Consider the following 27,958-nt stretch of genomic DNA (forward strand, 5'->3'; position numbering starts at 1 on the left):
AACTGTACTGTTAGAAGTTAGCAGGGCTCTTTCATTAACTCAGAAATACGGAGTTGGGTAGGAGGATTTAGAAATGTGATGTTGTAAACCGTGATTGTGCACAAACTCCATTGTGATTGTGCACAGTAGGTGGTGGCATGCACCTTTAACGTTTGTTTGCTGGCCGCCATTATCATAGAAGAAGAAGCTGGAAAAAACGAGAGAGGGGTGGCGTGGAAGCGGAAGTCGTTCATACAATAGCAAGACCGAGAATGGAGGTGCGAGAAGCGCTGATAACTCTGAGATTTGAATGAGATGGGGTCAGATGGAGGGGAGGAACTTGATCGACTCAGATGACCAATAGAGGAATTGTTCATTACATTCTGATTCTGACTGCGATTCTGATTAGGAGCCTGAGCTGCCTCGGCGCAAGAGAGCCCGAATTATGCCCACTGTGCAGGCACGTTGCCTGCTGACAATGCTCCGAGTAGATTATCAGCACATAATGGAATCCCAGTGTAGTCAGGCCCTCACTTTACGCAAAAGACAAAATCGACAGAGCATTCGACAGCTTTCATTGTTTATGTAACATGGAGATGTTGCAGCACATCAAGGACTGTACTGTAGCTGAGGCGCACAGAGCGAAAGGAGACAACACGTGGGACATGTCTGTGGATGAGCTGGAAGCGTTCATTGCGCTCCTGTATGTCCGGGGACTGTACGGAGGAAAGAACACGAGTTTGGAGAGCCTCTGGTCAGACAGGTATGGGATCACTTTCTTCCGAGATACCTTGCCATGGAACCGCTTCAGAGAGATCATGCGATACCTGCATGTTGATGCAAGAGAGACCAGACGCATGCGCCTGGATACTGACAAATTGAGAATCAAGTTTGGGACGCGTTTGTACAGAGATGTGTTACCTCTTACAAGCCAGGAGTGAACATCACCGTTGTGGAGCACTGGTTCCCCACGAAAACGAAATGTCGCTTTACGTAGTACATCCCCTAAAAGCAAGACAAGTGGGGCACGAAGTTTCAGTTGGCAGCTGACATCGACAGCAAGTACTTGCTGAATGTCTTTCCGTATTTGGGGAAAGGTGAATCTCAGCAGCCTGAACATATGGTTATGCGACTCATGGAACCTTACCTCCGTGAGGGGAGAAATGTCAACATGGACGATGTCTTCACCTCACTGCCATTGGTTAACAAGTTGATTGACAAGAACACAAGCCTGGTCGGGGCGGTGAATAAGACGAGACTGGAGCTGCCTCCATCTGCATGTAACCAGTCACAAGCAGAGCTGTTCTCCACAACAGTGCAGAAGCACGACAAAGCAACACTTACGGTGTACAGAGAGAAGCCTAGAAAAAACGTCTGTATCCTGAGTACTAATCATCTGACAGTTGCCATTGGCGGTGACACAAAGAGAAAACCAGAGACCCTGGCGCACTATAACAGAAGAAATGTAGGCTATTAGTCCTATACATTTAGGCGCACCTTGCCATATTTCATGCATTGTGCTCTTCTGTAACAAATTGTATTTTTGTGCTATTTGCTCATGTTTAGTACTTTATTCCAGGTTGGTGTGGATAAGATGGCCAGACAGTTCACGGTGAAATGGGGTACTCGTCGCTGGCCTGTTGCCGTATTCTACAACCTGTTTGACCTGGCTGCTATCAACGCGCACGTTTTGTTCACCCAGTGCACCAGTAAGACAACCCCGAGGAGAGATTTCATCATGGATCTGGCATGGGAGCTTCGTGAGAACCACACGAGCGCCAAGACGAAGGCAGCTGCAGCCGCCAAGGAGGCAGCCAAGGCCGCACCGCCTCCTTCCCGGGCACCCATCCAGCTCCCTAATTGGAAGAGAACACAGTGCCAGGTGAAGCCGCAGTGTGCACGGAACCAGGCCCATGAAAGCTGTGCACAGTGTCACCGATTTGTTTGTGGGTCTTGCACCCACAAATGTTCGAAGCTGTGCACTGACTGTGGATCAGAGCAATAGAGGAGAGGAGGAAGAGACTAATTAATGCATAAGACTGAAGGCGAGGGCACAATACCGTACTTGTTTCATGTCATGGATATTTTCAACGAATATTACCGTGTCTTTAATGGTTCACATGTGTTTTGCACTCTTTATATAAGTTGGCGCTTCTGTGAATGCATAAATCCCGAGTGGCACAGCGGTCTAAGGCACTGCGTCTCAGCGCAGAGGCGTCACTACAGTCCCTGGTTATAAGCCAGGCTTGTATCACATCCGGCCATGATTGGGAGTTCCATAGGGCGTCGCACAATTGGCCCAGCGTTGTCCGGATATGGCTGGGGTAGGCTTTCATTGTAAATAAGAATTTGTTCTTAACTGACTTGCCTAGTTAAATAAAAATCAGTTGACCGTGCTTGTCCTGGGGGGGATTATTTCTCTGTGATACTTTTAGCTAAATCTACTATGCAAATAAAGTTGGTTAAATTGTGTTTTTATTCCAAGAAAAACACAAATATGCTTTAGAGGCCTGTGGAATTATGCATGTAGTAGTAATGGGTAGGTGAACCTTAACACAGGCCTACTATCTGGGGTAGGTAAATTATATTCACAATAGAAAAAGTTAGGTAAAATGACTTTTGTTCTACCATACCGATCTGTGTGTTGATTGATGGCTCGTGAGGGGAGAGAGGCAGATGAATGGGGTGGGGAGTGAGAAGTGTGGGTGGTGAAAACGTCTCCAGATGGCTATGCCCTATAATGATACTGTACTTCATTAATGGGACGACAAAATAACATAATAGGGCTATTGAGAGTTCATGTAAAATAGTCACAATGTTTTGTTATACCAAAAACATTACTAGTAGGGGAAAACCTTAATCTTATCATTGACGTGGTCCTTTATGGTTATTTTTTCTTCCTGCTTTTCCAAACCTAGACATTATTTATTAACCCCCGCACGATTTAATACATTATTTGTATTTGTTTATTTAGCTGAAAGTATCACACAGAAAGCCAGAGGCCAGGAAACTAACAATTTAAAGAGGTAGTATAGTCAAAATGTAATTTTAATTTTTTTTATTTTTATATTTATAACCTATGAGGTTGGAATAATATGAATCCAAAGGGAACCATCGCGCTGTCCCAGATGCTTGGCTGGTGCGTAAAAGCCGTGAGTTCAAACAAAAAGGTGTAGCATAAAGATTAGGTCTACTTAATTACTATATTTTAAAAATGATTTGAAATGCATTAGGAATAGCGTACAACAGACTTTTGGCTTTACAGCTTTCTTCAGTGTGTAGATGCAATTTTATTTGAATTCAAAACAGCTTTTTTTAGGGAACAACTGATGAGTAGCAGGTGCTTTTAATCAGGGTTGCCACTCATCTGCCAATCAGGGATGTGTCTTTTCTGGTCTACCTGTATACAAACAAGTTAGTCACAAAGAAATACAGAATTCTAAGGTATGAGAGCGGGCACCAATGACAATTCAATTGCCTTAGGTGTCTGCTCACTTGAATACATTATGTCAATTCACGAGATACTTTTCCACAAGGGATATCAGGCTCAGCCGTCCATAAATATGTGGGGCTAACTCATAAACGATATGCAAAATCTGCAAGGACAGTGTTCTTGTAACAGTCTAAATTTGGCCTATAGGAAGGAGGTGAAATATAATTATTAGTTTAAACCGTGTGGAGATGCAGAATTTAATGCATATACCCACATGGCATCTCTTTGGAGTCATTTGTTGTCGTAATCACCTACTCTGCTTGGCGGATTAACTTCTTTGATCGCAACGCAATTGATTCATAAAAATGATTTTGTTGTATAAAGTGTCTCGCAACTGACAAGGTGATACTGTATCCTGATGTCTAATAGTCGTTTATATGTTCTCCAAAGCGTACTTTCAGGGCGCGGGATGTTTTCCCAATATAAATCTTATTGGAAGAACACTGTAACATATCGATAACTCCTTTAGTAGTGCATTATCTCACAGGTCCTAGAAGTCTGAGGGCATACTATGTTAGAACGTTTCCCCATGGTGCTCCACGAGGAACATAAATCGCTAAATAATAGAAGTAAACCACTGATGCAGGAGCTGCTTGACTTTTTAAACATAGACCTATATGTTGACATCACGGTTCAGTTGAACAGTGATGACATTAGTGCCAGGGGGAAGAAGAACTCTGCATAGGTTAGACATGTGGCATTGACTTTGCCACAGTTTGGGAAGTGTCATCGTTAGTTACCCTATAGTGAATAGAATGAACTAATTACAAAAAAAAAATGAATTAATTAGCCATTTGGAAACATATTTTCCTTCATCTAAATAGACCTGTGTGGTTAACACACTAATTTCAATATCACAAACGAAAAATACAATTACACAACTCTTACACCAAGGACAGCTTTCTGATGTTGGTAGGTCTATTGTTCGTTCCCCACTGCACAGTTCGTCTTGTCTTCCCCCAGCTGATAACAGCACGTCGAAATTCACATCGAAACTCGTGCCACTTAGTTAGATGGACGATCATGGGTGAGAGATATGAGCAACGTTGAATAATCAATCCATGGTTAATTATCACTCATCAAATGAAAATGTTGCGTGTGCTTCAGATGGCCATATCAGTCCACTAATACAGGACTAGTAAAGGCCCACTGCACTACTTTTGTGAAAATAATTGTTGCTTATTAATACAAAAAAAAAACGTTCTAATTTATCAGGGGGTGACGCAACACCCTCAGCATCCCTACTTCCCGATACTATGACATCATGTCGGGATCACTGTGGTCCTTCTCACAGGGAAGAAACGCCCACCTTGCACCCTATTTTTGATGATTTGCTATATACACTTGGACGTCATTGCGCTGACCGGCCATTTACTCAGACCAGAGATCCCACGATATAGCCACTGAGGACATCCATGATGAGTTGGAAAGCCAACACATTTTAGACCGCTGCTCCAGAGTTTATATGGATCACTTGAGATGGAGTTTGCCAGGCTATCGCATTACATTTTTTTCTGATTGCTTAGGCACCATCTTTGAAACTATAGGCTATTTTTACTAAACTCTACACACTAACCACAAAACCTTACAACAAACCAGCAAAACGTTATACATCTCTTGCAAAAGCAAACAATTCTTGCAAAACTCTTCAAACTCTTTAAAATAAATGTGTTTTTGCATCGATACATTTCAATAAGCAAACGATGTCACGTTCTGACCTTAGTTCTGTTGTTATGTCTTTGTTTTAGTATGGTCAGGGCGTGAGTTGGGTGGGTTGTCTATGTTCCTTTTTCTATGTTTTGGGATTTCTGTGTTTGGCCTGGTATGGTTCTCAATCAGAGGCAGCTGTCAATCGTTGTCCCTGATTGAGAACCATATTTAGGTAGCCTGGTTTCACTTTTGAGTTGTGGGTGATTGTTTCCTGTGTATGTATCATACGGGACTGGTTCGATTTTCGTTTGTTCAGTCACGTTATTATTTTGTAGTGTTCAGTTGTATATATTAAAATGGACACTTACCACGCTGCACATTGGTCCGACATCTCTTACTCCTCGTCAGAAGAAGAGGAGAGTCGTTAGACACAAAGCACCAAATACGAACTGACGGTATACATGCCCTGCTGCGCAGTTTGCAATAAAGTTGTCATGTTTTAAACACTCATACACATAGGTATCCAAATGTGTAAATTATGGATGTGTATTCCAAACGTAACACACTGTCAATACAAATAAGGGGGAAAAGTTGTTTTTTATTCTCAAAATATTCTAATACTCCTCAAACAACAAAAGCGCAGTAGAAGAAAACAAAAAACATTTGTGCTAGAAAAAAAAAGAATAGAAAAATAATAGGCTACATCTCACCTTCTTTGTGGGTCTGGCCATAAGACTTCATCCACATCCCATGCGATGTTGTCTTGAGCTAGGCAGCGCGGAAAGTATTGCCTGGAGTGCCGTAACCAGGCCTGGCATGACCGCTGATCGACGTCTCCACAAGCCTCCTCCAATACCTGTAGAAGGGCTATGCGTTGGTGGGGCTGGCGATCATACACTTTCCAACGCCATGCAGAGAAGAATTCTTCAATACGATTCAAGAACTGAGTGTATGAGGAGAGCGATGAAAAGTGGGTGGGTGACCTGTGAACCAATTGCGGACCACAGCAGCCGGGTGGAAACTAACATTGTCCCAGACGATAACGTACCTGGGCTACTCTGGCCCCTGGCCATTGGGGATTAGTCTGTTGTGGAGGGTGTCCAGAAATGTGATGTGTGCAGTGTTGTATGGGCCTAGGATTGCATGATGGCGAAGGACTCCGTTTTGACTAATAGCCGCACACATTGTTATGTTGCCACCACGTTGTCCCGATACGTTGATGATGGCACTGTGTCCGACTATATTTTTGTCGCGGCCCCTTGTCTTTGCAAGTTTGAAACCTGCCTCATCCACATATATTAGCTCATGTTGCACTGCATCTGCTTCTAGCTCCATGTCTCTCTGAAAGAGACAAGACAAAACAATGTAGCACAGTATGAAAAGACAGGGATCAGTCAATATTATGTAGCACCATACACTTCCAGATCCAGTACCAATGCTAGGATAGTATAGTTTACCTGCACATACTCATATCTCAGTTGTTTTACACAGTCTGAGTTTATTTCGAAAGAGACTGCTTCATCCTAATTCTATTGCGTTTCAGTAGACGACCGTGCAGAGACTCACTCTGTTGACGTTTAGGACTCACTCTGTTGACGTTTAGGAATATGGTGTTATCTACCATTATGTGGTCCTGCAGGTCTCTGAGTCTGATACAGTTATTTGCAATGACCACAATGTGGGTCTCCAGCTCTGGGGTGAGCAGTCCACCTCTTCCACCAGATACGGGTTTTCTTGCAGTTCTGTTAAAACATTTGAATGGTTTTAGTGATAGATCCTTCTCATTACGAAAGTACAGTACATATTACTGTACCAGTAAGACTACAGCCCTTACAGATGCTTACCGGTTCTCATTTCGAAATATCCGGATGATACCTGCAACAGTATAACGGCTCAGATTTGGTTGAACCCGTTGCCCAGCCTCCCTCATGCTCATCCCATGGCTGACAACATGATTTCATCCGTTATTGTGTTCCTGACTCCCCTTCCTCTCCTTCTCCCCCGTCCTACTTCACCTCTTCCTCCTCCTCCTACTTCTTCACCTCCTCGTCCTCCTCCAGTTCTCACCCCTCTTCCTCTCTGTCCAATATTGGCCTCCATTGTTGTCCAAACCAAATGTTTACCAGTGGCCTATGTATAGTTCTCAAGCTATGATTTGTAAGTGAACTCATTATCTAAAAGTGTTTTCCCATGTGTCAACGTGGAAAGGCAATTGGCGAAATAGTGTAGCAATGTAGAGACCAATGTTTACAGTTTTGCTAGAAGTGTGTTATTAAATTGCAAACTGAGTGTAAAAGCAGTGGGTGGTGTTTACAGTTTTGCAAAAAAAGTGTGTTATAAAATTACAAACTCAGTGTAAAGCAGAGAACGTGCATTCAGTTTGGCACACTTGGTAAATGCATCGGCTACAAGTGTTAATGGTTTCAGAGATAGTGCTTCAAGAATCACTGTTAGTGTTTAAGCATTCAGAAAAAAAAACTGTAATCACGCATTGGAGTCTGAAAAGGCTCTAGTCTAAAGTCAAGAGACAGTTGAAGTGTTGGCCACCATATGCTTATGGCAAACAACACCAGATCGAAAAACATGCAAAAGAAAGGAGAGGAGATAAGAAGATATTGATTCATGCGTAAAGGCACATATCCCACTGAATGCACCGAAGGAGGTTCATACTGTGTCCGATCTAGCTTTAACGACTCTTGTTTATATCATGGATATATTTACACACATACTAATTTCTGCATTTCATTTTTCACATTTGTGATTTGCTAAATGTAATCGACAAATAAAACTGTTCAAATGGATTACATTGTGGTGTTTTTATTCAAAGACAAACGACAGTAACTGTTTGTGGAGTAACATTTTAGATGCATGTTATTTCTTATTAAAGTATATTCACTCCTACTTTAGTCCAACATGGCAACAAATGGTCACTCAGAGTCAACAAAAGAACCCCATAATAGGGAGTTTTAGTTTTAATGGGTGCAATAGTCAAAGAAAGGCTACAGGGCTTTTGGGGGAGGACACCCAACACCATCTCGCATATATTTCATCAACTTTCTTTGCATTACAATTCGAAAAATACATTTAAAAAAAAAAATCCCCCAGAATATATACAAGATTAAAAATACAGTTTGGTTGGTTTAGCAGTAGTGTTTTAATATTATTCGAACATACTACATATCAATTTCTACTCGTCACGTTTCGAATAGGGCAAAACAGTGACGGAAGAAAATCATACAGGTGTTAGCAATCACAAAGTGTGTCAGGAGAATGTCAGTATGTGCAGTATTAAAATGGTTAGAAATGGTTATGTCGTTACCGAATGATTACCATTATATCAACTGACTGTACAATACTTATCTCAATAAAACGGTTGACCGTTCTCTTTTTAGAGATCACCAAACTCTCTCAGTAATACACACTAATACTGACTGAGATGAGATTGTACTTTATTCATCCTCAAGGGGAAATTAGTTTAGATTCAAATCTCTTCTCAATAGCTGATAAGGAACCAGTGACCCCTATAGATAACAGACAGAAACAAAAATAGCATATTCTCAACAACAAATACAATATCAACTTTCCAGTACAACTTTGAATACAGTCATTCCCATTTGCTGAGACAGTTGATATAGACACACGTTTAGTTGAGTCAATTCAGATTCTGTCTCCAAAATATTTATTGGTTTAATTTACTGGCATAAAATCGTACGGCATGTGGGGGAAATGATCTCAGGAACACACTGGTTACGTTTTCAATCCAAATAAAATAGAATTTTCCTATAAAAACACAATCTTACACTTTTACGTTGTCTACAGTTGACCAGCAACTGCAGCAAAATAATCAGACAAAATGCTACACAAAAATATATTCACTTATATAATTTGATATAATTGTATTTCTTATTTCAAAAAACACTCGCACATCTGACTTATCTGGTTGCAGGTGCGAGGGAATATGATAACCGCAAAGAAAAGAGAAACCTGCACATTGCTCTTGCTCTTATTAAAGCATATTTCAAAACAAGTAATACCAGCAAGAGCAGTCTGCGGGTTTCTCTTTTGTTTGAATATAATGGCATTGCAAATTACATTTAGGTTGTAAACTCAAGAGTACGCAAGTTGATATGATGTCCATTCTGCTGCAAGCCATTCTTCAATTATCTTGCAGGGGTCGCCAAATCCACATGAAAGTCCAGCCAACCATCGCAAAGCATCTGTTTAGCTTCTTCACACATCACACCAGGACAACTGGGCACAGACGTCAATTCAATGTCTATCCACGTTTTTTCAATGATTTAAAAAAAATGATGTGGAAACAACATTGATTCAACCATATCGCTGAAGTTCAAAGTTATAGCGCGATTTACATTTAATGGCAATGTTCCCACGTTTATGGAGACTGCATTCATAGTAAACTGCATTTTGTCAGCTCAATCAGAAATCAAGCATGCTAAATGCAGGTTGGCATTTATTGTCATGAATCTTGCTCTGGAGTCAGCTCTACAGAGTGGTCACTAGCTGGCACAGCCACAAAGTCATAAAAACCTAACCTTAACTCTAACCTTAAACACACCGCTAACCCGAATGCCTAACTCTAACCTTAAATTATGACCAAAAAGCTACATTTAGTTTTCATGAATTTTTACGAATTAGACAATTTTGGCTTTGCAGCTGGCCCATCTAGCGGAAATCGCTCACTGCTGCTCCCAGGGCAAGACTCAATGACAATAAACGTCAACCTTCCGCTATAGCGCTGGATTTCGGTGATACGGATTGAATCAAGCCCCAGAGGTAATGTAAAAGACAACTGTGAGATCACACAGTCGGGTCATCCCATTCTATGTGTTGACCTGGATAGAAAGCAGCAGCGCTGGACTTGATTCTGGCTGCCGGTACTGTTCAAATTCAGGTGCAGGGGCTCCACAATACTTTTGAGCTAATATTCTATAAGAGGAACAGGAGCTCAAGCAGCAGAACATTTGAGGTGCAGGTACTTAGCTTCGATGAGCTCCTGCCCAAGTCAAGCACCGGAAAGGAGCAGAAGCTCAGCGTTCTCTAACCAGGTCCCAGTGTTAGAAGAAGACAGTCAGATACACTGACTTCTGCAAGAGGAGCATGCATGTACATTTGTCCTTGTAACGAAAACAGACCATGAGGATGTGATGTAAGAGAACTTCCTGGTCCGATGACCTCACAAAAGAGTCACACAAGGGTGTTTCTTAAAAAAGTATACTTCAGGCCCCAGTCATACTACTAGAAACGTCAGTCAGTTCTCAGAGCGCGCGTATCAGAGTATGGAGGGCTCTGCGGCGGCCATTTTGTGCTCCTTCTTTAGGAAACACAAAGTCCAAGCTGACCCGACACTGGACTTGACCAACCAACTCCTGACGCTCACGTGCCGTATCCCAAAAAAGAGAGTGAAATGCATGCAGACACCAGACACTTCTCTCCACACCTGCTTCCTCTTTCTGTCTCCTTTTAGAAGAATAGGAACTACTTTTTCCATTGAGTAGTCTAGGATCCCTTCACAACACACAGCAACATTCTCTGACCCTATAGTTGAAATATACAGTGTATTTTTTCAATTTCCGCCATTCACTACCATTCTATGGATACACGTCCATATTAGGACATCCTCAGTATCACCATTCAGTATCATTCCATCATACCCGCGTGGTGTCCATATTAGGACTGCCTCAGTCTCAGCAGTACTTGTTCCACCCTCCATCAGTGCTCTCTCAGGTCTATGTGTGCTGATGTATGAGTCTGAATTGTTCCTGTATGTGTTTGTACACTAGTGAAAAATCCAATGTCCCCTCTAGGGATCAATAATATTTTTTATTTCATTTCAATTCAGTTTCATTCATCCAATTGGCTAGGCAGTAGGCAGTTGCCATTGTGTTGGTTAGCTGGGATAGCTGGTATACACAGGTTAAGGTTGGGCACTCTGCGGTAGACAAAATGGAAGGGTTGCGAGTTTTGGTGGCTGTGTATCTCCGCTTTGATTCGCTGGGGGTGTGTGTCCAGGGCTAGCTGCTGACTGGTTGCCTCAGTGATGAGAAAGAGGGAGTGGTTCTCGGGGTCATGAACTTTGAACTTGTAGGCGCAGAGCGAGCATACTTCTTCGGTGGTGGAGTACGGGTGGACTAGGAGGGTTTTGGCTGTGCAGCCGCTGTTGACTTCTTGTAAGGCGACTCGCAGGTAGTTCTGAAGGAGAAGGGATACAAGGAATGTGATACAGGTATCATTGATCCAAATATACATGTATGCAAACATGCAAAACAGATATAAAATATACACATGCAAAAATACATGGGAGAAAATGACATAAAGAGAGACAGAGAACATTACACGGATATCAGTTATATGCAGGTGCTCATGCAGGATCAGAACTGAGACACAAATACACAGGAATGTTTTTTTTTTTTAAGACACACAGGGAGAAAGATGAAGTAGCTTTGGTACGACTCTATAGCCTCTATTATTTGTATGGTGTTTACAGGAAGACACAGCCATTTCAGAGCGAACAGAGAAAAACCAAGACAACGTGACATTAGCGCACAATCACATGCATTAGATTAGTCCTACCTCATCTACCTATCAGCTTCCTTCTCAATATCACTCCCTTCTTGACCTTCCCTAACCCGGAAATCAAACACATATTTTTCTTCCAAAAGTGTCTTCATAGTTCCAGATCATTTTTGAATACAGATCCAGATGTAGAGGGATAGTCTCGGCATGTCACCACCGGCGCATCTCATGCAGATTGGTGTTGAGTGAAGTTGCCCCTTGACGCTAATCTTGGGTCAGTTTTGCATTTCCCCCCACTAATGGTTAAGGTTAGGACTGGGGGAAAGAAAGCTGATCCTAGATCTGTACTTAAGGGAAACTTCACACTGGAGCCATGCAGATTCAGTCCCCGTCTCGGGGGAGGCGTTTTAGGGGGGTGTTCTTTCAAACTCACTGCCTGGGGTGGGGGGGGTCGGATGGGGTTCAGGGCGATACCTGGAAGTCGTCCACGGAGGGTGCCGTGCGCTGGGCGGTGCGTCGGCGGTGCCACTGGTGCAGGGTGTCTCTGGCCTCGGAGCTGAGGACCCTGGCTGCCTGTTCCTCCTGGAAGTTCTTGATGAGAGCCATGGCCCCGTACGCACTGGTGAGGTAGTAGCCACCTGGGAGAGGGAAGGTTGGGGAGAAGGGGAGAGCAGGCAGGGAAGGAGGAGACCCAGGAAGAGAAATATAATACATGTCAATATGGGCATGCTGCAGTTTGACTGTGGTCGTGTTAATGTGTCAACGAGGCTATACGAGGTGGAAAATGACGTATACGGTCTGTATGTTGGTGAAGAATACATTCTGGTTTATACGTGAGTATATCGCATTGCACTCCTACAGTGTGTTTGGGACTGAAAACAGGACAATGGACTAGAGGAAGTGCCCTTTGTAAGATAATCATCAGGAAGCCACTAACTAGAGGGACAATACCTTTTCCAAGGGAACCCACCCACACCTTATGAACATTCCAATTCACATCGTCTTCCTGTGGAACACAATTGTTTCCTACCAAGCCTGCCTTCCAGTCTGGGCTTGAACTTGACCTGTAGTTGCCTTGCACGACCTGAGCTAACACATATGCATGGTTGTGAACTTGATTTTGAGATAAATTGCCTGTTTATTGCAGAAAAAAATGATGTTAGGTAGAGTGTACCAAGATACTAGATTTAATTTTTTATAGACCTGTCTAGATCTAATATTACTGTGAGTTAAAGTGAGGTAGGGCTGCGTTTTTACTGTGGTTTATGATACGGACACACAGGAGAACTGACCATATTGTGTTGTCCTGACCCAAGTTCCTGAAGTTGGACTATGATTGGGCCAGGCAGATCTATTGTCAGTCCAGACACTGCCTCCTGTACTTGTGTGAAGGTGAAGGTGTGAAGGTGTGAAGGTGAAATCTGTCACCACAAAACTTTGCAAGACGGCCAGTTCACTGGGTCGCTTAGCAGCGTGACACAACACGAGCTTGACTCATTCTGATAGATAAAAGGTAGCGATAGATCAGTTGGAGAAGACAGACAGGTAGACCTCCCCTCTTCAATGATCAGTCCAGGTAAACTGTATACTGTGGTATTGAATCCAGTGTCATTATGTGATGGGAGACCTACCCTCTCCATGCAGCAGTGTGGGATCCAGCAGCTCCATCATGTAGAGGATCTCAGTGTCCAGCTGAGGCATGTCACACTGGGCCAGGACATAGGTCAGCATTGGTAGGAAGTCATCTGCTCCGTACATCCTCCCTGAGAGAGAGAGACAGATTATTATTATTTTTATGTTAATATTGTACATCTCCAAAGTAAGCTTTGGCAATATGTACATTCTTACGTCATGCCAATGAAGCAAATTGAATTGAAGTCAATTGAGAGGGAGTGGAGAGAGTGGAGAGAGAGAAGAGAGAGCGAGAGAGGAGAGAGAGAAGAGAGAGATAGAGGAGAGCGAGAGAGAGAGAGAGGAGAGAGAAAGAAGAGAAGAGACAAGAGAGAGAGAGAGCGACAAGCAAGAGCGAGAGAGAAGAGAGAGAGAGAGAGAGAGAGAGAGAGAAGAGATAGAGAGAACAGAGAGAGAGAGAGAGTGAGAGGGGGAGAGAGAGAGAGAGAGAGAGAGAGAGAGAGAGAAAGAAGAGAAGAGACAAGAGAGAGAGAGCGACTAGCGAGACGAGAGAGGAGAGAGAGAAAGAGAGTGAGAGAGAGAGAGAGAGAGAGATAAAGGCATGTCACAATGGGCCAGGACGTAGGCCAGTATGGGCAGGAAGTCATCCTCCCTGTACATCCACCCTGAGAGAGAGTTACACAGCGGGGAAAGGCAAGGTGAGGTATAGGAAAGGTGTGGTCAGATGAAAACACACACATGAACACACAAACACACACACTCAGAAGCATGCAGATAAAACAGGGTTAGGGGTCAATAGAATTTCAATAGAATTTCTAAAATATTTTATCAAACAGAAGAATTAAGAAAAAGTGCTTTTTAGTTTCCTTCCTGAATTTACTGAATTTAAATGGAATTGATCCCAATCTTGTGTAATACACAACAAGGTACACTATAGACATATATGTGGAACTCATCCACACTCTCTGCACATGCACCCTCTCTCCCAAAACACATCCTCCCCCCAATCCCACCTACCTGAGTTATCCTGCATGATGGTGTAGATGAGTTTACACACTCGGAGCAGCAGCGACACCTTCTTATCCGGGGAGTACATCTTCCTCATGTTGTGGAACTTGTGGCGGATCTTCTCGATGGCCATGGGGTCAGGGGGCACGGCCCCGTCCACACCCAGGTCCTGGGGCCTCCGGGTCTTAGCCAGGGCCAGGTTCTCCCTCAGCTGCTGCCAGCCTCCACTGCTCACCTAGGAGGAGAGGAAGGAGGAGAAGGTTATGAGCGTAGAAGTTTAGCTATAAGAAGTGACAAAGCCCCAATGCTTAAATGGGAGAGGAGAGAGAGGAAGGTCAAGGTTATGGTTATAGATATATAATTACTAGACAAACAAGGTTATGAATCATCATCATGGTCATGATCGCCATCTATTAATTACATTTCTATGATCATTGTTCCTTCTATTTGTTCTATTTCCATCATAGAAATGTCATTACCAGAAGGGGAGAAAACCTCTCAGACCTGTGGTTATGGTGACATCAATTTCAGGATTCTCCTTAGTGTAAACACTGCATATAAAATATATCCTGTTAAAAGACATGAGCTCCTTGACTGACGTTCTACTAACTTTCCGAATCAACTATGATTCTATCAGGTGCTGCAATGGAAGACAAAGCTCACCTGGAAGTCGTGCAGGGCCACTTCCACTACGCCCTTCAGCGGCTTCAACACACATTTGTGCATGGCCTTCTCCAGGACAGAGTCTAGAGATAAAACACACAGACACGTTGGGAGTTAGTGGCTGCTTCCCCAAACTGGCTTGGCCCATATTGAGTCGTCAATGGAGTTCAATAAATCTAAACTGGATCAAGACACACTGCCGTGTGCAGGGCTTTCTTCGTCTTTTTTTTGGAGTTCGATCAATGTTTCACACAATTAGGAGGATGTGGTAAAACTCTCCGTTACATAAGAGCTTCACATTTCAAACTTTTAAAGGGGGTAAATCTCATGCCACTGCAAACGCTTTTCCGCAATAAAACGGTAAACGTAAACGCTGTAAAAAGTCATGCCGTAAAATAAATACCATCCACAACCATTAAAAAACACAAACTGACCCAGATGCAGTTTGACCATGCAATAGCATTTTACTGTACGATGGTGCGTACGCTGTGAAGAGCTACTTCCACTGCCTCGCCCTAAAACATAACCCAGCCATAACCATAGCTGAACCTGCACTAACGGACATCACCTCAAGATCCCCGGGAGAATAATGGATACATCCTTGAACACAAAGTTCACAGTTTGATAAAACAATAGCTCACATCCATCACGTAGCCTATTCTATTATTTTTCATCTGACCTCAAACTGTATAAAATCAGGGTCAGCGAAGCGGTGCAACCTGTTTTCAAGCAAATAACTGTTTCTCAGTCATTGCTGCTGATTAACTAGCGGTGACAGAGCCCATGAACCGTAGCCGGCAGCTGGGTACTGAACCGTAGTTTTGCATTGGTTAACGCCACTGTATCATGCAAAAGGACTTCATCCAAATTAATCTAGTGGCCTATTGTGTGGAAAACCTGAGAGTAGCAGAAGTCAAGAAAGGAGGACTGCTTTATGGTGTTTGACATGAGCAATGCTGGGTTTTCCAGGAAAACAGAGCTGGGAGAAAGAAAGAGAGAGAGAAAGAGAGAAAGAGAGAAAGAGAGAGAGAGAGAGAGAGAGAGAGAGGTACAGAGAGCTTGAGAGAGAGAGAGAGAGGTACAGGGAGAGAGAGAGGTACAGAGAGAGAGGTACAGAGAGAGAGAGAGAGAGAGAGAGAGAGAGAGAGAGAGAGAGAGAGAGAGAGAGAGAGAGAGAGAGGGGAGTACAGAGAGGGGGGTGTACAGAGAGAGATAGAGAAAGAAAGATAAAAAGAGGTAGATTTGGGGAAGTGTAAGGTTAGAAAACTCCCCACTCCCTACAGACTACACAGCACTATATTCCTATATGTAAATGAGCCAGTTTAGCAAAGCAATGTCAACCAAGGTAAAAACTGGGTAGCGTCTTACTGTCGGCTACAACTAATAAAATAAATATGATTCTGAATAGATGGAGAGGTAGGTAGATTATTAACATGGACTCAGGAGCTGGATAAACACACACTGGTTAGTAGTTCATACACATGAAGTAAACACACACACACGTCTCTCTACACTTCCTTACTGCTGGTTTCCTCTCAGGACCTTGACTCCTTGGTATGTTGGGCAATGTTTGTTATGTTGCTATACCTCCTCTGTAAAGCCTTGGGCTACACTGTAAGTCTTGGGCAACAATGGGCTACACTCCTTAGAAAAAAGGGTTCCAAAAGGGTTCTTTGTGGAGAGATAGGGTTCTACCAAGAACCAGTTTGATCAGAAGAACCCTTTTTGGAAGACAAGGGTCCTTTGTAAGCCAAATGATTCTACCTACAACCTTGAACATTCTACATTGTTTTTGGAAGAGAGGGTTCTTTGATGTTTCTTTGGAAGGCAAGAAGGGTTCTACATAGAACCAGACGTCCTTCATCACTGTTAGGGGACCTCGTCATACTGAAGAATGTGTCTAGTTTTTTATGATTAGCTTTTGTTGTTGTGTATAATAAGGCATATACTATTGTGTATATGAATATGAGGTCTATTGTGTTTACTGTATTTTAATGTGTATTGTGGTGCTACACAGGGCTCATCTGGAAGAGATACCTTGGTCTCAGCATTGACTTAACGCATTGACCTAACGCCTCTTATACATACAGTATACAGTCTACACTGACATAGTATGTCAACAGTGAGTGTAGGAGAGCACGGTCCAAGCTTCACTTCTCTATTCCTGAAAGCCTTCCATAGCCTGCGGCTTTCACCATTACGTCAGTCTGTCTGTCTATACAGGAATCCCATTTGTGTTACTAGTCGAGACTAAACCTTGTAAACATTGTATCTGGTGGCAAACACGGAACATCCTAGCCTATGTTACTGTCCTTTGGGTCGCAGAATGTTAATGTGCCTGGTTTAGTAAATGTATGCATAGACCTATCGAGAGCATTGGTCGTCTTTTATTGTTATGTTTATTACCTGGCATACTTCTAAGTTGAACGAGAGAGAGTCACTTGCTTTGGCAATGTTAACACGTTTCCCATGCCAATAAAGCCCCTTGAATTGAATTGAATTGAGAGACAGAGAGAGAGAGAGATAGACAAAGAGAGAGAGGGAGAGAGACAAAGAGAGAGAGGGAGAGAGACAAAGAGAGAGAGGGAGAGAGACAAAGAGAGAGGGAGAGAGACAGAGAGAGAGAGAGAGAAAGAGAGAGAGAGAAAGAGAGAGAGCGAGAGAGAGAAAGAGAGAGAGAGAGAGAGAGAGAGAGGTCAGCTACCACTCCAACAACCACTTCTTCTCTGAACAATGCTTGGCTGTTGTTGTTTACAAAGAACAAGGGAAAAGAGACGAGTGTAAAATTATGGCTACATAATCATGCAAATACGTATTCAGCCCAAACTCAATGAAAACCCTATTTGACAACATTGGCTAAGTCAGCCTCCATCACAATTTTACTGTCAAACATTATCACTTGCTTGCTTCAGCTCCGTGTCGTCAAAATGAGGACTACGTATTGTAGCCTCCTCTAACTAGGCCTATTTTCTGTCACTAGTAAGTCACACCATATTTGGTCCCACATTAAAAGAATCCCTGACATTTAGGGATTTTGGTTGGGAGATAATTGTAATTTTTGCCATTCCAATTGAACCACGAAAGAAGCTTGGCATTTGGCACAACTGTGTGAATTTGTGCCAAGCTGGAGAGGCCAGGAATAACTGACTGTAGGGAAGGGAGGGTACACTGGCATCTCACTGGCATCTCACTGGCATCTCCGTAACCCAACACTGGTTTCTATAACCAGTCTGTCTTAACATGGACTAATAGGGAGTGCTTCAAATAGCTGGGCTAATTTTCATCATGTACGTAGACTAAGTCTTGACAGTTTATCACTGTAAATATGTTGTAAGTGGATTAGGTCACTGTGAAACTAGTTTTTAGGTATTACTTCCCTATTAGAGCTGAAGTGCTCGGATAGAGAGCCAACATGAGCAAATAATTGGGATATGAGAAACACCCACAACCACACACTCATACAGACGTTCATGTGAAGTACGTATGTATCTACCCACACACCAGCTTCCTTGTAGCCTGAGTTTCAATGATATGTACAGTAGGCCATAAAGACACCCCCCCCCCCCCCACCCCACACACACAAACTCACCTATCTGATCCTCGGGTATGAGGGATTCGATGGGCGGGTCCAGTTCGGAGCTCTGTGTCAAGTAGGCCTTCATCTGGGTCATGAACTGTCTGAGGGTCTGCAGGAGGTCTAAGCCTGACGTATGACACCCCTTATTCTCCTGTACAAAACTGATATAATCCTGAACCAGGCATCCAAAGTAGGAACTCTTGTCCCTGGAGAGCTCCGCTATCCTCCTCACGGCTCGCCTTTCTGGGGTCATGAACGTGCTGAAGACTCCAGAAACTTTCCGGAAGTTCAGCGCAACTTTGACCCCGACCCCTCTCCGGTGGGCTTTGAAGGGAGGACGGAGGCCCTGGTCCAGGTCGTTCTCCAGGCTGACGCCGTAGTCTTCCTCTTCTTCGTCACAGAGGTCTTCGTCGTCGCTGCTGTCCTTGTTGTTGCCAAGGTGATGCCGTAATCTGAGAGGGGGGCTGGCGGGGAGGGAGAGGGGAGTGTGGGAGTAGTCCAGAGAATCTGAGGAAGAGGTGGAGATGGACATGTCGCTCAGCCTCCCCTCTTGTCCCTCTCGCCTGGGGGTCTTACCCGGAGGGCTGGGGGAGCTACCAGCACCATTTCCCACTATGGAGGGAGCGGGTATGGCTGGTGTCTGGCAAGGGGGAAGCTTGGCATGGGACAGAGCCTTGGCAATAGTTTCGTCATCAAGAGCGATGTGGCACCGGTGGGCGTCGATGTCAGGTTTATTGGGGCGTGGGGGAGGAGGGTGCTGAGGGTGTTGGTGGGGCACAGGGATGGCGGCGCTGCTTGTCATCTTTTTGGAATGGCTGCTGTGCCTGGCACCCATGGGAGGGCGAGGGGTGGGTCGAAGGTTCTGATTGGATGAAGGTTGCAGTGGTTGCCTGGTGACAACAATGGCTGCGGGCGTTTCGGGCATGCTGCTCTTGGGCTTCTGGGGTAGAGGGGTGGGGGGAGGGGGAGCTTGGCGGCGCTGGGAGAGGGAACGGGGGGGCGGGAATAAGAGGGAATGGGGAGGCGGGGGCCGAGGTGGGCGTGACTTCCTGTTCACGTTGGGGTCAGTGACAGGGGCCGAAGGCGTCCCACCGGTAGTTCCTGGGCTGGGGGTAGAGTGTGTGACGTAGGGGGAAGGAGAGGAGGAAGAGGATGGAGGGTCTTCCTCAAGCCGCCGGTGAGTCTGGAGGAAGAGGGGGTTGACGAAGCAAAGAGCCCCGTTGGACTGGCTTCTCTCCAGGCGAGAGGAGGAGGAGGAAGGGGGACGAGCTGGAGGAACGCTGTTGTGGCGAGTCACACTCTGTTTCCCTTGTGTCCTCTCTGCACCCTGGTTGTCACCGTCTCTGTCAGGGCGCTGTGGTGGAGGGCGAGAGGGAGAGGTTGTCCTTCGCAGGCTGCCTAGAGCAGAGTGCCAGAATCCTAACAGGAGAAAAGAGATTAGGAATCATTAACAGAGTCCACACACTATACATTGAAAAACCTCCAATAGCTGCCTAACCACAACCTGACCCAATAACACTCAAAGTCATGATAACCATTCAAAGAAACAGACAAACACCTTCACACCTTCATGCACAGACACATACCCTCATACATAGACACATACATACCCTCATACACAGACACTGACATACCCTCATACACAGACACATACATACCCTCATACACAGACACATACATACCCCGATAAACAGAGACATACATACCCTCATACACAGACATACATACATACCCTCATACACAGACACTGACATACCCTCATACACAGACACATACATACCCTCATAAACAGACACATACATACCCTCATACACAGACACATACACACCCTCATAAACAGACTCATACACACCCTCATAAACAGACACATACATTCCCTCATAAACAGACACATACATACCCTCATAAACAGACATACATACCCTCATACACAGACATACATACCCTCATAAACAGACACATACATACCCTCATACACAGAAACCTACAAACCGCCTAGCCCTAACCTTGACCCAAACACACAAACAAAATGCATGAACACCCACAGGAACTACCATCAACACCCTTTTCCCACTTACTTTATCCTCCAGTTCACTGACACATCCACAATATAGTGCAAGTAGCACTGTAGTTAGGCAGTCAACCTTTTTATATCCCTCTCTTTCTTTCTCTCTTTTCCTCTGTGATCCTACGCTCTTCTGAGGCAGCGGAGAATGTGGTGAGCTCAGCCCTGCATCGCCCAGCACTGATTCAAGAATGCTGTCCTGACAGACACACACCCAGAGAGACAGAGAGACGGAGAGGGAGTCACACATGCAAATTCCACAGGGGTGGTGGGAGGAGTCTACACACTGGACAGGCCTACAGTAGGGTATAGGCCCTCCTCTTTCCTGATCGCCCTCCACCTCCCTTCTCTTTGCCCGAGTTTCCTGCTGCAATGCAGGACATTGGTTTCCGTTACAATCGTCTCTTCTGTTTTTTCACTTGTATCCACTGAATCAGTCTATTGTTTGCTGGCACTTGGTACACAAGTCTCTGTGCTAACTCATTCAGACAAACAATCACACACTAAGAAATACTTTACAGAATAATGGCATTCATGTAATAGAATCTACAGACTGTTATAAATGATTCCATAAGTTACTTTAGAGGACTGCGAAGCACATTCTGTACGCATTGAATTCCACAAGCACACACACACCCTCTGCACAGCAACACATCTGGAACGGCAGAGAGCGACGGAGCTATGTCGGGCACCGCTTCAAAGGTCTTTTCACACCTCTCTAGTCTAGGGACGGAAACAACTCGGTGGTATTGATGCAATGCCCACTTGAGAAACATGACCTCTGGAGCTAGACTGAGACAGGCAACCTCTCCCTGCTCTTTACCCCACCCAGAGTGCACTCATCCTGGGCTGGGTTTAGCAGTGACCCCACAGGGTATAGTCTGGATGGATCTCCTGCAGAGAGCTTTACTGATAGTTCAAAGGACATTTCTTCCTCCACTACTTTCTGAGCCTTGGACAGACTCTGTACCCAGAGCTAAATTGTGTGTCAGTAATGTATTCATAACCTTCCGTAATGGAGTATACTGCAACAAGGTGTGTATGTAGTGAGTGAACAAACTCAATTCAGTAGGGGGAACAATGTCCGCTATTCCCTTCTTGACCTTGTAGTTAGTATGAATAATTCATGAACTACGTTGAAATGACTTAGCCGAGCCAAAGTCTGCTGCCCTTGGAAAAACCTTTGATAAAATCTTGGTGCCGCAAAACAATATCCTTTTTGCCCCCTGAGAGAGAAAATACCCATTATGCATTTCTGTACAGGATTTACCGCAGTGTTTGAGCTAAAAGGCTCAGCCTTTTCTGTAAAACACTGGCGACACACTGGTGTGGGTTTAAATCTCCATGGAAATGTGGCACCAGAAAAGTAATATTTGAGAGGCTTCAAGACGATCTGCTTTCTTGGTACCCTAGACAGACAGCATGAATTTCATTCACGTGTTCCACACAATAACATAGAAGTCTTGAGACGTGTCTGCAAATATATATTTTCTCTCTGTGCCTGTGTCCATGCCTGTGTGTGTGTTCGTGCCTGTGTGTATAATACTCCAGTCACCACACCCTCCTCCCCAGCCCTGAGTTATGCAGCCTGCCTGGAGGAAACTGACTCACACACTGGAGTTTCAACAGAAGGAAACTAAGAATATCATGACAGAGTGACTAACTAAACCTGCCATGAAACCAGATTTTACGTTATGCTTGTATGTACTCAAGGAGACACAGCCCATTTGGATTCCTTCTATATCAATTTACTATCGGATAATTCATTGGCTTATAGCCCACTTTTGGGGACATTCTCCACTTTTCAACATCATATTCATTATCTCCAGGGCCAGGTTTAAAGTGGTTTAAAGGGATAGTTTAGTCTGGGACTTCCCCAGAGTCAGATGAACTCGTGGATACCATTTTTCTCTTAACAATTGCTAACTAGAATTAGCGCAATGACTGGAAGTCTATGGGAACAGCATGCTAGCTGTTTTAGTGGACTTCCAGTCATTGTGCTAACGCTAGTTAGCATTGGCTTGCGAAACTACCTCTAACTTCCTTGATACCGGACGCAGATACATATAAATGGTATCCACAAGTTCATCTGACTCTGGGGAAGTAGATAAAGGGCCTCATTGCCAGAATCCCAAACTATCCCTTTAAGCAGAGAAGAAAATAGAGTTGATCACATTCTACCCATCTATTACTGTAGTACCTGCTCCTAGTTGGGCCACCTCATCCAGGTCTTTCTGAGTCTTGGAGGCTGCAATGGCTTCTGGGAGATTCAGGGTGAAGGGAAGGACGTCCCTGAAAAAAGAAGAGAGAGAATGATCCAACTATGTCTATAATGTCCAACAGATATTCAGGAGACTCCGAGAGTGGACTTTCCCAGTCTGTATCTCCTCCTGCTAGCTGGACCTGTGTTCTGTCCTCAGGGTGGGTGATGTCACAGGGTGGTAGAAGGGGTTTGTCAAAGCAAACACAACAGCCTGAACACCAGGGCGACCGGTGCAGAGAGATGAGGAAGAGAGTGACATCACTGTGCTGTTACTGTCAACTCAATGCCAACTAACATCCTTGAGGCCTCAGCTGGTGAATCTCTTCACTAGCAATCACAATGTGCTGACTAAAACATTCCTTTTACTGTCAAATTGAATATGCAAGTTATTGAGGATATTTTCCCTACTAGGTCCCTTGTTATTAATGAACTTTAACTCGGGCCTGGAGTTTTTTCCTCGTCACGTCAAGTGAATATGAAAAACTCCTGCCGCTAATGATAGTAAAGTATATCATTATATTCTGTATTTTTCCCAGATTGTGTTGTGCTGTGTTGGGTATTATGGATATTACTGGAAATTACTGGATATTACTGAATATTACTGGGCATTACTGGATATTACTGGGTATTACTGGACATTACTGGGTATTACTGGACACTACTGGATATTACTGGGTATTACTGGACATTACTGGGTATTACTGGACATTACTGGACATTACTGGACATTACTGGATATTACTGGACATTACTGGGTATTACTGGACATTACTGGGTATTACTGGACATTACTGGACATTACTGGACATTACTGGGTATTACTGGACATTACTGGGTATTACTGGACATTACTGGATATTACTGGACATTACTGGATATTACTGGACATTACTGGACATTACTGGACATTACTGGACATTACTGGGTATTACTGGACATTACTGGGTATTACTGGACATTACTGGACATTACTGGACCTTACTGGGTATTACTGGACATTACTGGACATTACTGGGTATTACTGGACATTACTGGACATTACTGGACATTACTGGGTATTACTGGACATTACTGGGTATTACTGGACATTACTGGATATTACTGGACATTACTGGATATTACTGGACATTACTGGACATTACTGGACATTACTGGGTATTACTGGACATTACTGGGTATTACTGGCCATTATTGGACATTACTGGACATTACTGGGTATTACTGGGTATTACTGGACATTACTGGACATTACTGGGTATTACTGGACATTACTGGACATTACTGGACATTACTGGACATTACTGGACATTACTGGATATTACTGGACATTACTGGACATTACTGGATATTACTGGATATTACTGGATATTACTGGACATTACTGGGTATTACTGGACATTACTGGATATTACTGGATATTACTGGACATTACTGGGTATTACTGGACATTACTGGATATTACTGGACATTACTGGGTATTACTGGACATTACTGGACATTACTGGATATTACTGGATATTACTGGACATTACTGGATATTACTGGACATTACTGGATATTACTGGACATTACTGGGTATTACTGGACATTACTGGATATTACTGGACATTACTGGACATTACTGGACATTACTGGATATTACTGGACATTACTGGATATTACTGGATATTACTGGATATTACTGGACATTACTGGATATTACTGGACATCCCTACCGGCCAAGCCCTTACTGGACATTACTGGATATTACTGGACATTACTGGGTATTACTGGATATTACTGGACATTACTGGATATTACTGGATATTACTGGATATTACTGGATATTACTGGGTATCACTGGATATTACTGGACATTACTGGCACACTTTCCTTTCATCTACTTCCCTGACCACAAAGGTTTTACGTAATTCCACTTGTGGGGTATTGTTGTATGTTTACTATAAGTTGGTATTTTGTCATTATTGGACATTACTGACGTTACAGTTGTTTAATGTTTCGGTTTCTATTTCTCAGTGGAAACAAAGTTCTGACGTGTCTTTCGCTCTGAGCTGTCGGTCTGCCCAGCTGGCATAGAGCCGGTCTAAAACCAGAAGTGAGAAGAGGGCAGTTGTCACGTTCTGACCCTAGTTCCTTTATTTTGTCTTTGTGTTAGTATGGTCAGGGTGTGAGTTGTGTTGGGCAGTCTATGTTCGTTTTCTAGGTTGTGTTTATGTGTTTGGCCTGGTATGGTTCTCAATCAGAGGCAGGTGTCATTTGTTGTCTCTGATTGAGAATCATACTTAGGTAGCCTTTTCCCACCTGTGTTTTGTGGGTGATTATTTTCCGCTTTAGTGTTTGCACCATTCGGGACTGTTTCGGTTTTCATTTTGATTCTCTTGTTCTTTTATGTATTTTGTATTCATTCTCATTAAAAGACATTATGCATACGTACCACGCTGCGCATTGGTCCGATCTCTCCTACTCCTCCTCAGAAGAGGAAGAGGAAATCCGTTACAGCAGTTGAGACAAGATATGTCCTGAGGGCTTACCTCTTACTTAACACATGGTACCCGATAATAAAACTACAGGTTATGATCTTATGGACAATTTTTTACTTCGCAATGCTGCTCTCCAGACTGCAGCGCCACTGAAATACATATTTCATTGTTCACTGGAAAAAGGGATGTTTGCAAATGTATGGAAGCATTCTAAACTGTGTCCTATTCCAAAAGACAGTAAGGAACCCATTACTCCTGCCAATTGTCAACCAATTAGTCTACTCCCTTCACTCAATAAGATATTGGAGGGTATTGTGAGTAGAGAAATATGGGAGAAAGAATGATCTGATTACAGCCAATCAGCATGCTTATCGCAAAAACCATTCCACTACCACTGCATTGGTTGACATGACTGACCAGTCATGTTATGGATAATGGCAGGTTTGTGGGTGTACTATTTTTAGAGTTTAGCGCAGCATTTAATTTAGTGGATCATGAAATAACTTTGACAAAATGAATGCATTATGGTTTTAAGGAGGTAGCATTGAATTGGGTATAGTCATATCTACCTGACAGGAAACAGTCCACCTATATCAATGGTTCATTTTCTTCCCCCCATGCTTGAAACTGTGGAATACCGCAGGGCAGCTGCCTTGGGCCACTTCTTTATTTAATATATACCAACAACCTTCCTTATGCCTGATCTGAAACTCAAGCTACTATGTTTGCAGATGATACTACAATTTATACAGTAAGACAATCGGTTCAACAGGTACAGCAAGGAGATTTGGAGAATATCAAGGAGTGGGTTTGCCAGAACAAACTTGTTTTCAACACCAAGAAAACCAAAGTTATTTTGGTCTGTTCCACTAGGAAAAAGGAGTACAAACTGAGGAAGTAGCAGAAACCAAACTACTGGGAGTGCAGCTAGACAACTGCTTATCATGGTCATCTCAAATAACTCATCTATCTAAAAAAAAATATTAAAACAGCAAGCATGATCAGAAGGACCAGGAAAGATTATTTTCTTTTTTTGTGTGTTTTTTGTTGTTGTTGAATTTGACCCCTTTTTCTCCCCAATTTCGTGGTATCCAATTGTTTAGTAGCTACTATCTTGTCTCATCGCTACAACTCCCGTACGGGAGAGACGAAGATTGAAGGTCATGCGTCCTCCGATACACAACCCAACCAAGTAGCATTGCTTCTTAACACAGCGCGATCCAACCCGGAAGCCAGCCGCACCAATGTGTCGGAGGAAACACCGTGCACCTGGCAACCTTGGTTAGCGCGCACTGCACCCGGCCCGCCACGGGAGTCGCTGGTGCACGATGAGACAAGAATATCCCTACCGGCCAAGCCCTCCCTAACCCGGACAATGCTAGGCCAACTGTGCGTCGCCCCACGGACCTCCCGGTCGCGGCCGGTTACGACAGAGCCTGGGCGCGAACCCAGAGTCTCTGGTAGTACAGCGCCGTTAACCACAGCGCTGGGAGGCCCCTCAGGAAAGATTCTTAAGCAAACAACACAAGCATTAATTGAGAGTCAGGTGAACTACTGTTATGGGATATACAAATACATTTCTCCCAGATTGCAGTTCCTATGGCTTCCACTAGATGTCAACAGTCTTTAGAAAGGGTTTCAGGCTTTTTTTTTTAAACAAACGAGTAGTTGTAGTTTTTCCAAGGTGTCTCTCATTAGAAAAGTCGTTTTGTTGCGTGTGAATGAGGCGCGCATGAATGAGGTGCGCGCTCTTCGTTATTTATCTTCGCTATTGAACATACTATTCTCCATCTGAAATTTCATTGTTTATTTAGATATTAGAATACCTGAGGATTAATTAGAAAGATTGTTTGACTTGTTTGGACAAACTTTACGATACATTTTTGGATTCATTTGTATGCATGTTGAATGAGTGGATTACTGAATGAAGCGAACCAACTAAACGGACAATTTTGGGATATAAAGAAGGACTTTATCGAACAATTGTTGTGTAGCTGGGACCCTTGGGATTGCAAACAGAGGAAGATCTTCAAAGGTAAGTGATTTATTTTATCGCTATTTGTGATTTTTGTGATGCCTGTGCTGGTTTGGAAAAGTATTTTGATGTGGGGCACTGTCCTTAGATAATCACATGGAATGCTTTTGCCGTAAAGCCTTTTTGAAATCTCACAATGCGGTTGGATTAACAAGAAGTTAAGCTTTTAAACGATGTAAGACACTTGTATTTTCATGAATGTTTAATATTACGATTTTTGTATTTTGAATTTCGCGCTCTGCAATTTCATCGGATGTTGTCGTGGTGGGACGCTAGCGGGACACCTAGCCCAAAGAGGTGTTTTAAGGTGGAGATATGGTTCTTCTGTTGTAGTCATGCGCAAAGTTCTTGGTTGGTCATCGATCAACAAGATAATTGAAAAAAAAACATGCTTATTTTATTTCATAATATACACCATTTAAAATGGCCAAACTCTATTCACAACGGTATTCAGTTGGTAAGAGACAGACATTCAGTAAATACTAGAAATAGATTACCCACCATCTATCTATGTGTTATCCAGACAGAAAAGAGAAATAGGCAAAATAACATTTCGATTTAGAGCAATAAAGAAATTGA

General features: G+C 43.5%; 1 protein-coding gene and 1 long non-coding RNA gene across 8 annotated transcripts in view; one reads left to right on the forward strand and one right to left on the reverse strand.

The window, feature by feature from the left end:
• Positions 1-198: 198 nt before the first annotated feature.
• Positions 199-2,375, forward strand: LOC110493525 (uncharacterized). The gene is made up of 2 exons (XR_005036885.2): positions 199-1,444; positions 1,559-2,375. It is a non-coding gene; the product is annotated as an uncharacterized LOC110493525 (long non-coding RNA).
• Positions 2,376-7,923: 5,548 nt separating this feature from the next.
• LOC110493527 (ras and Rab interactor 2) overlaps positions 7,924-27,958 on the reverse strand; it is a 50,252-nt gene continuing 30,217 nt past the window's right edge. For 3 of the 7 annotated variants that reach the window (XM_036949452.2, XM_090204627.1, XM_036949453.2), the window contains 7 exons: positions 22,802-22,893; positions 18,549-19,955; positions 14,960-15,042; positions 14,306-14,531; positions 13,288-13,419; positions 12,131-12,294; positions 7,924-11,332 (listed from right to left, as the gene is read on the reverse strand). In XM_036949452.2, coding sequence (XP_036805347.2) covers positions 10,985-11,332; positions 12,131-12,294; positions 13,288-13,419; positions 14,306-14,531; positions 14,960-15,042; positions 18,549-19,955; positions 22,802-22,893 — 2,452 coding nt within the window. In that variant the 3' untranslated portion in view covers positions 7,924-10,984. Of the gene's footprint in view, positions 11,333-11,713; positions 12,295-13,287; positions 13,420-14,301; positions 14,532-14,959; positions 15,043-18,548; positions 19,956-20,614; positions 20,801-22,801; positions 22,894-27,958 lie in introns of those variants that run through there. The other 4 variants (XM_036949454.2, XM_090204628.1, XM_090204630.1 and 1 more) reach the window with 4 other exon arrangements.

Source organism: Oncorhynchus mykiss, chromosome 17 (genome assembly GCF_057628025.1).
Source record: "Oncorhynchus mykiss isolate SJ-2025 chromosome 17, ASM5762802v1, whole genome shotgun sequence".
Taxonomy (NCBI): domain Eukaryota; kingdom Metazoa; phylum Chordata; class Actinopteri; order Salmoniformes; family Salmonidae; genus Oncorhynchus; species Oncorhynchus mykiss.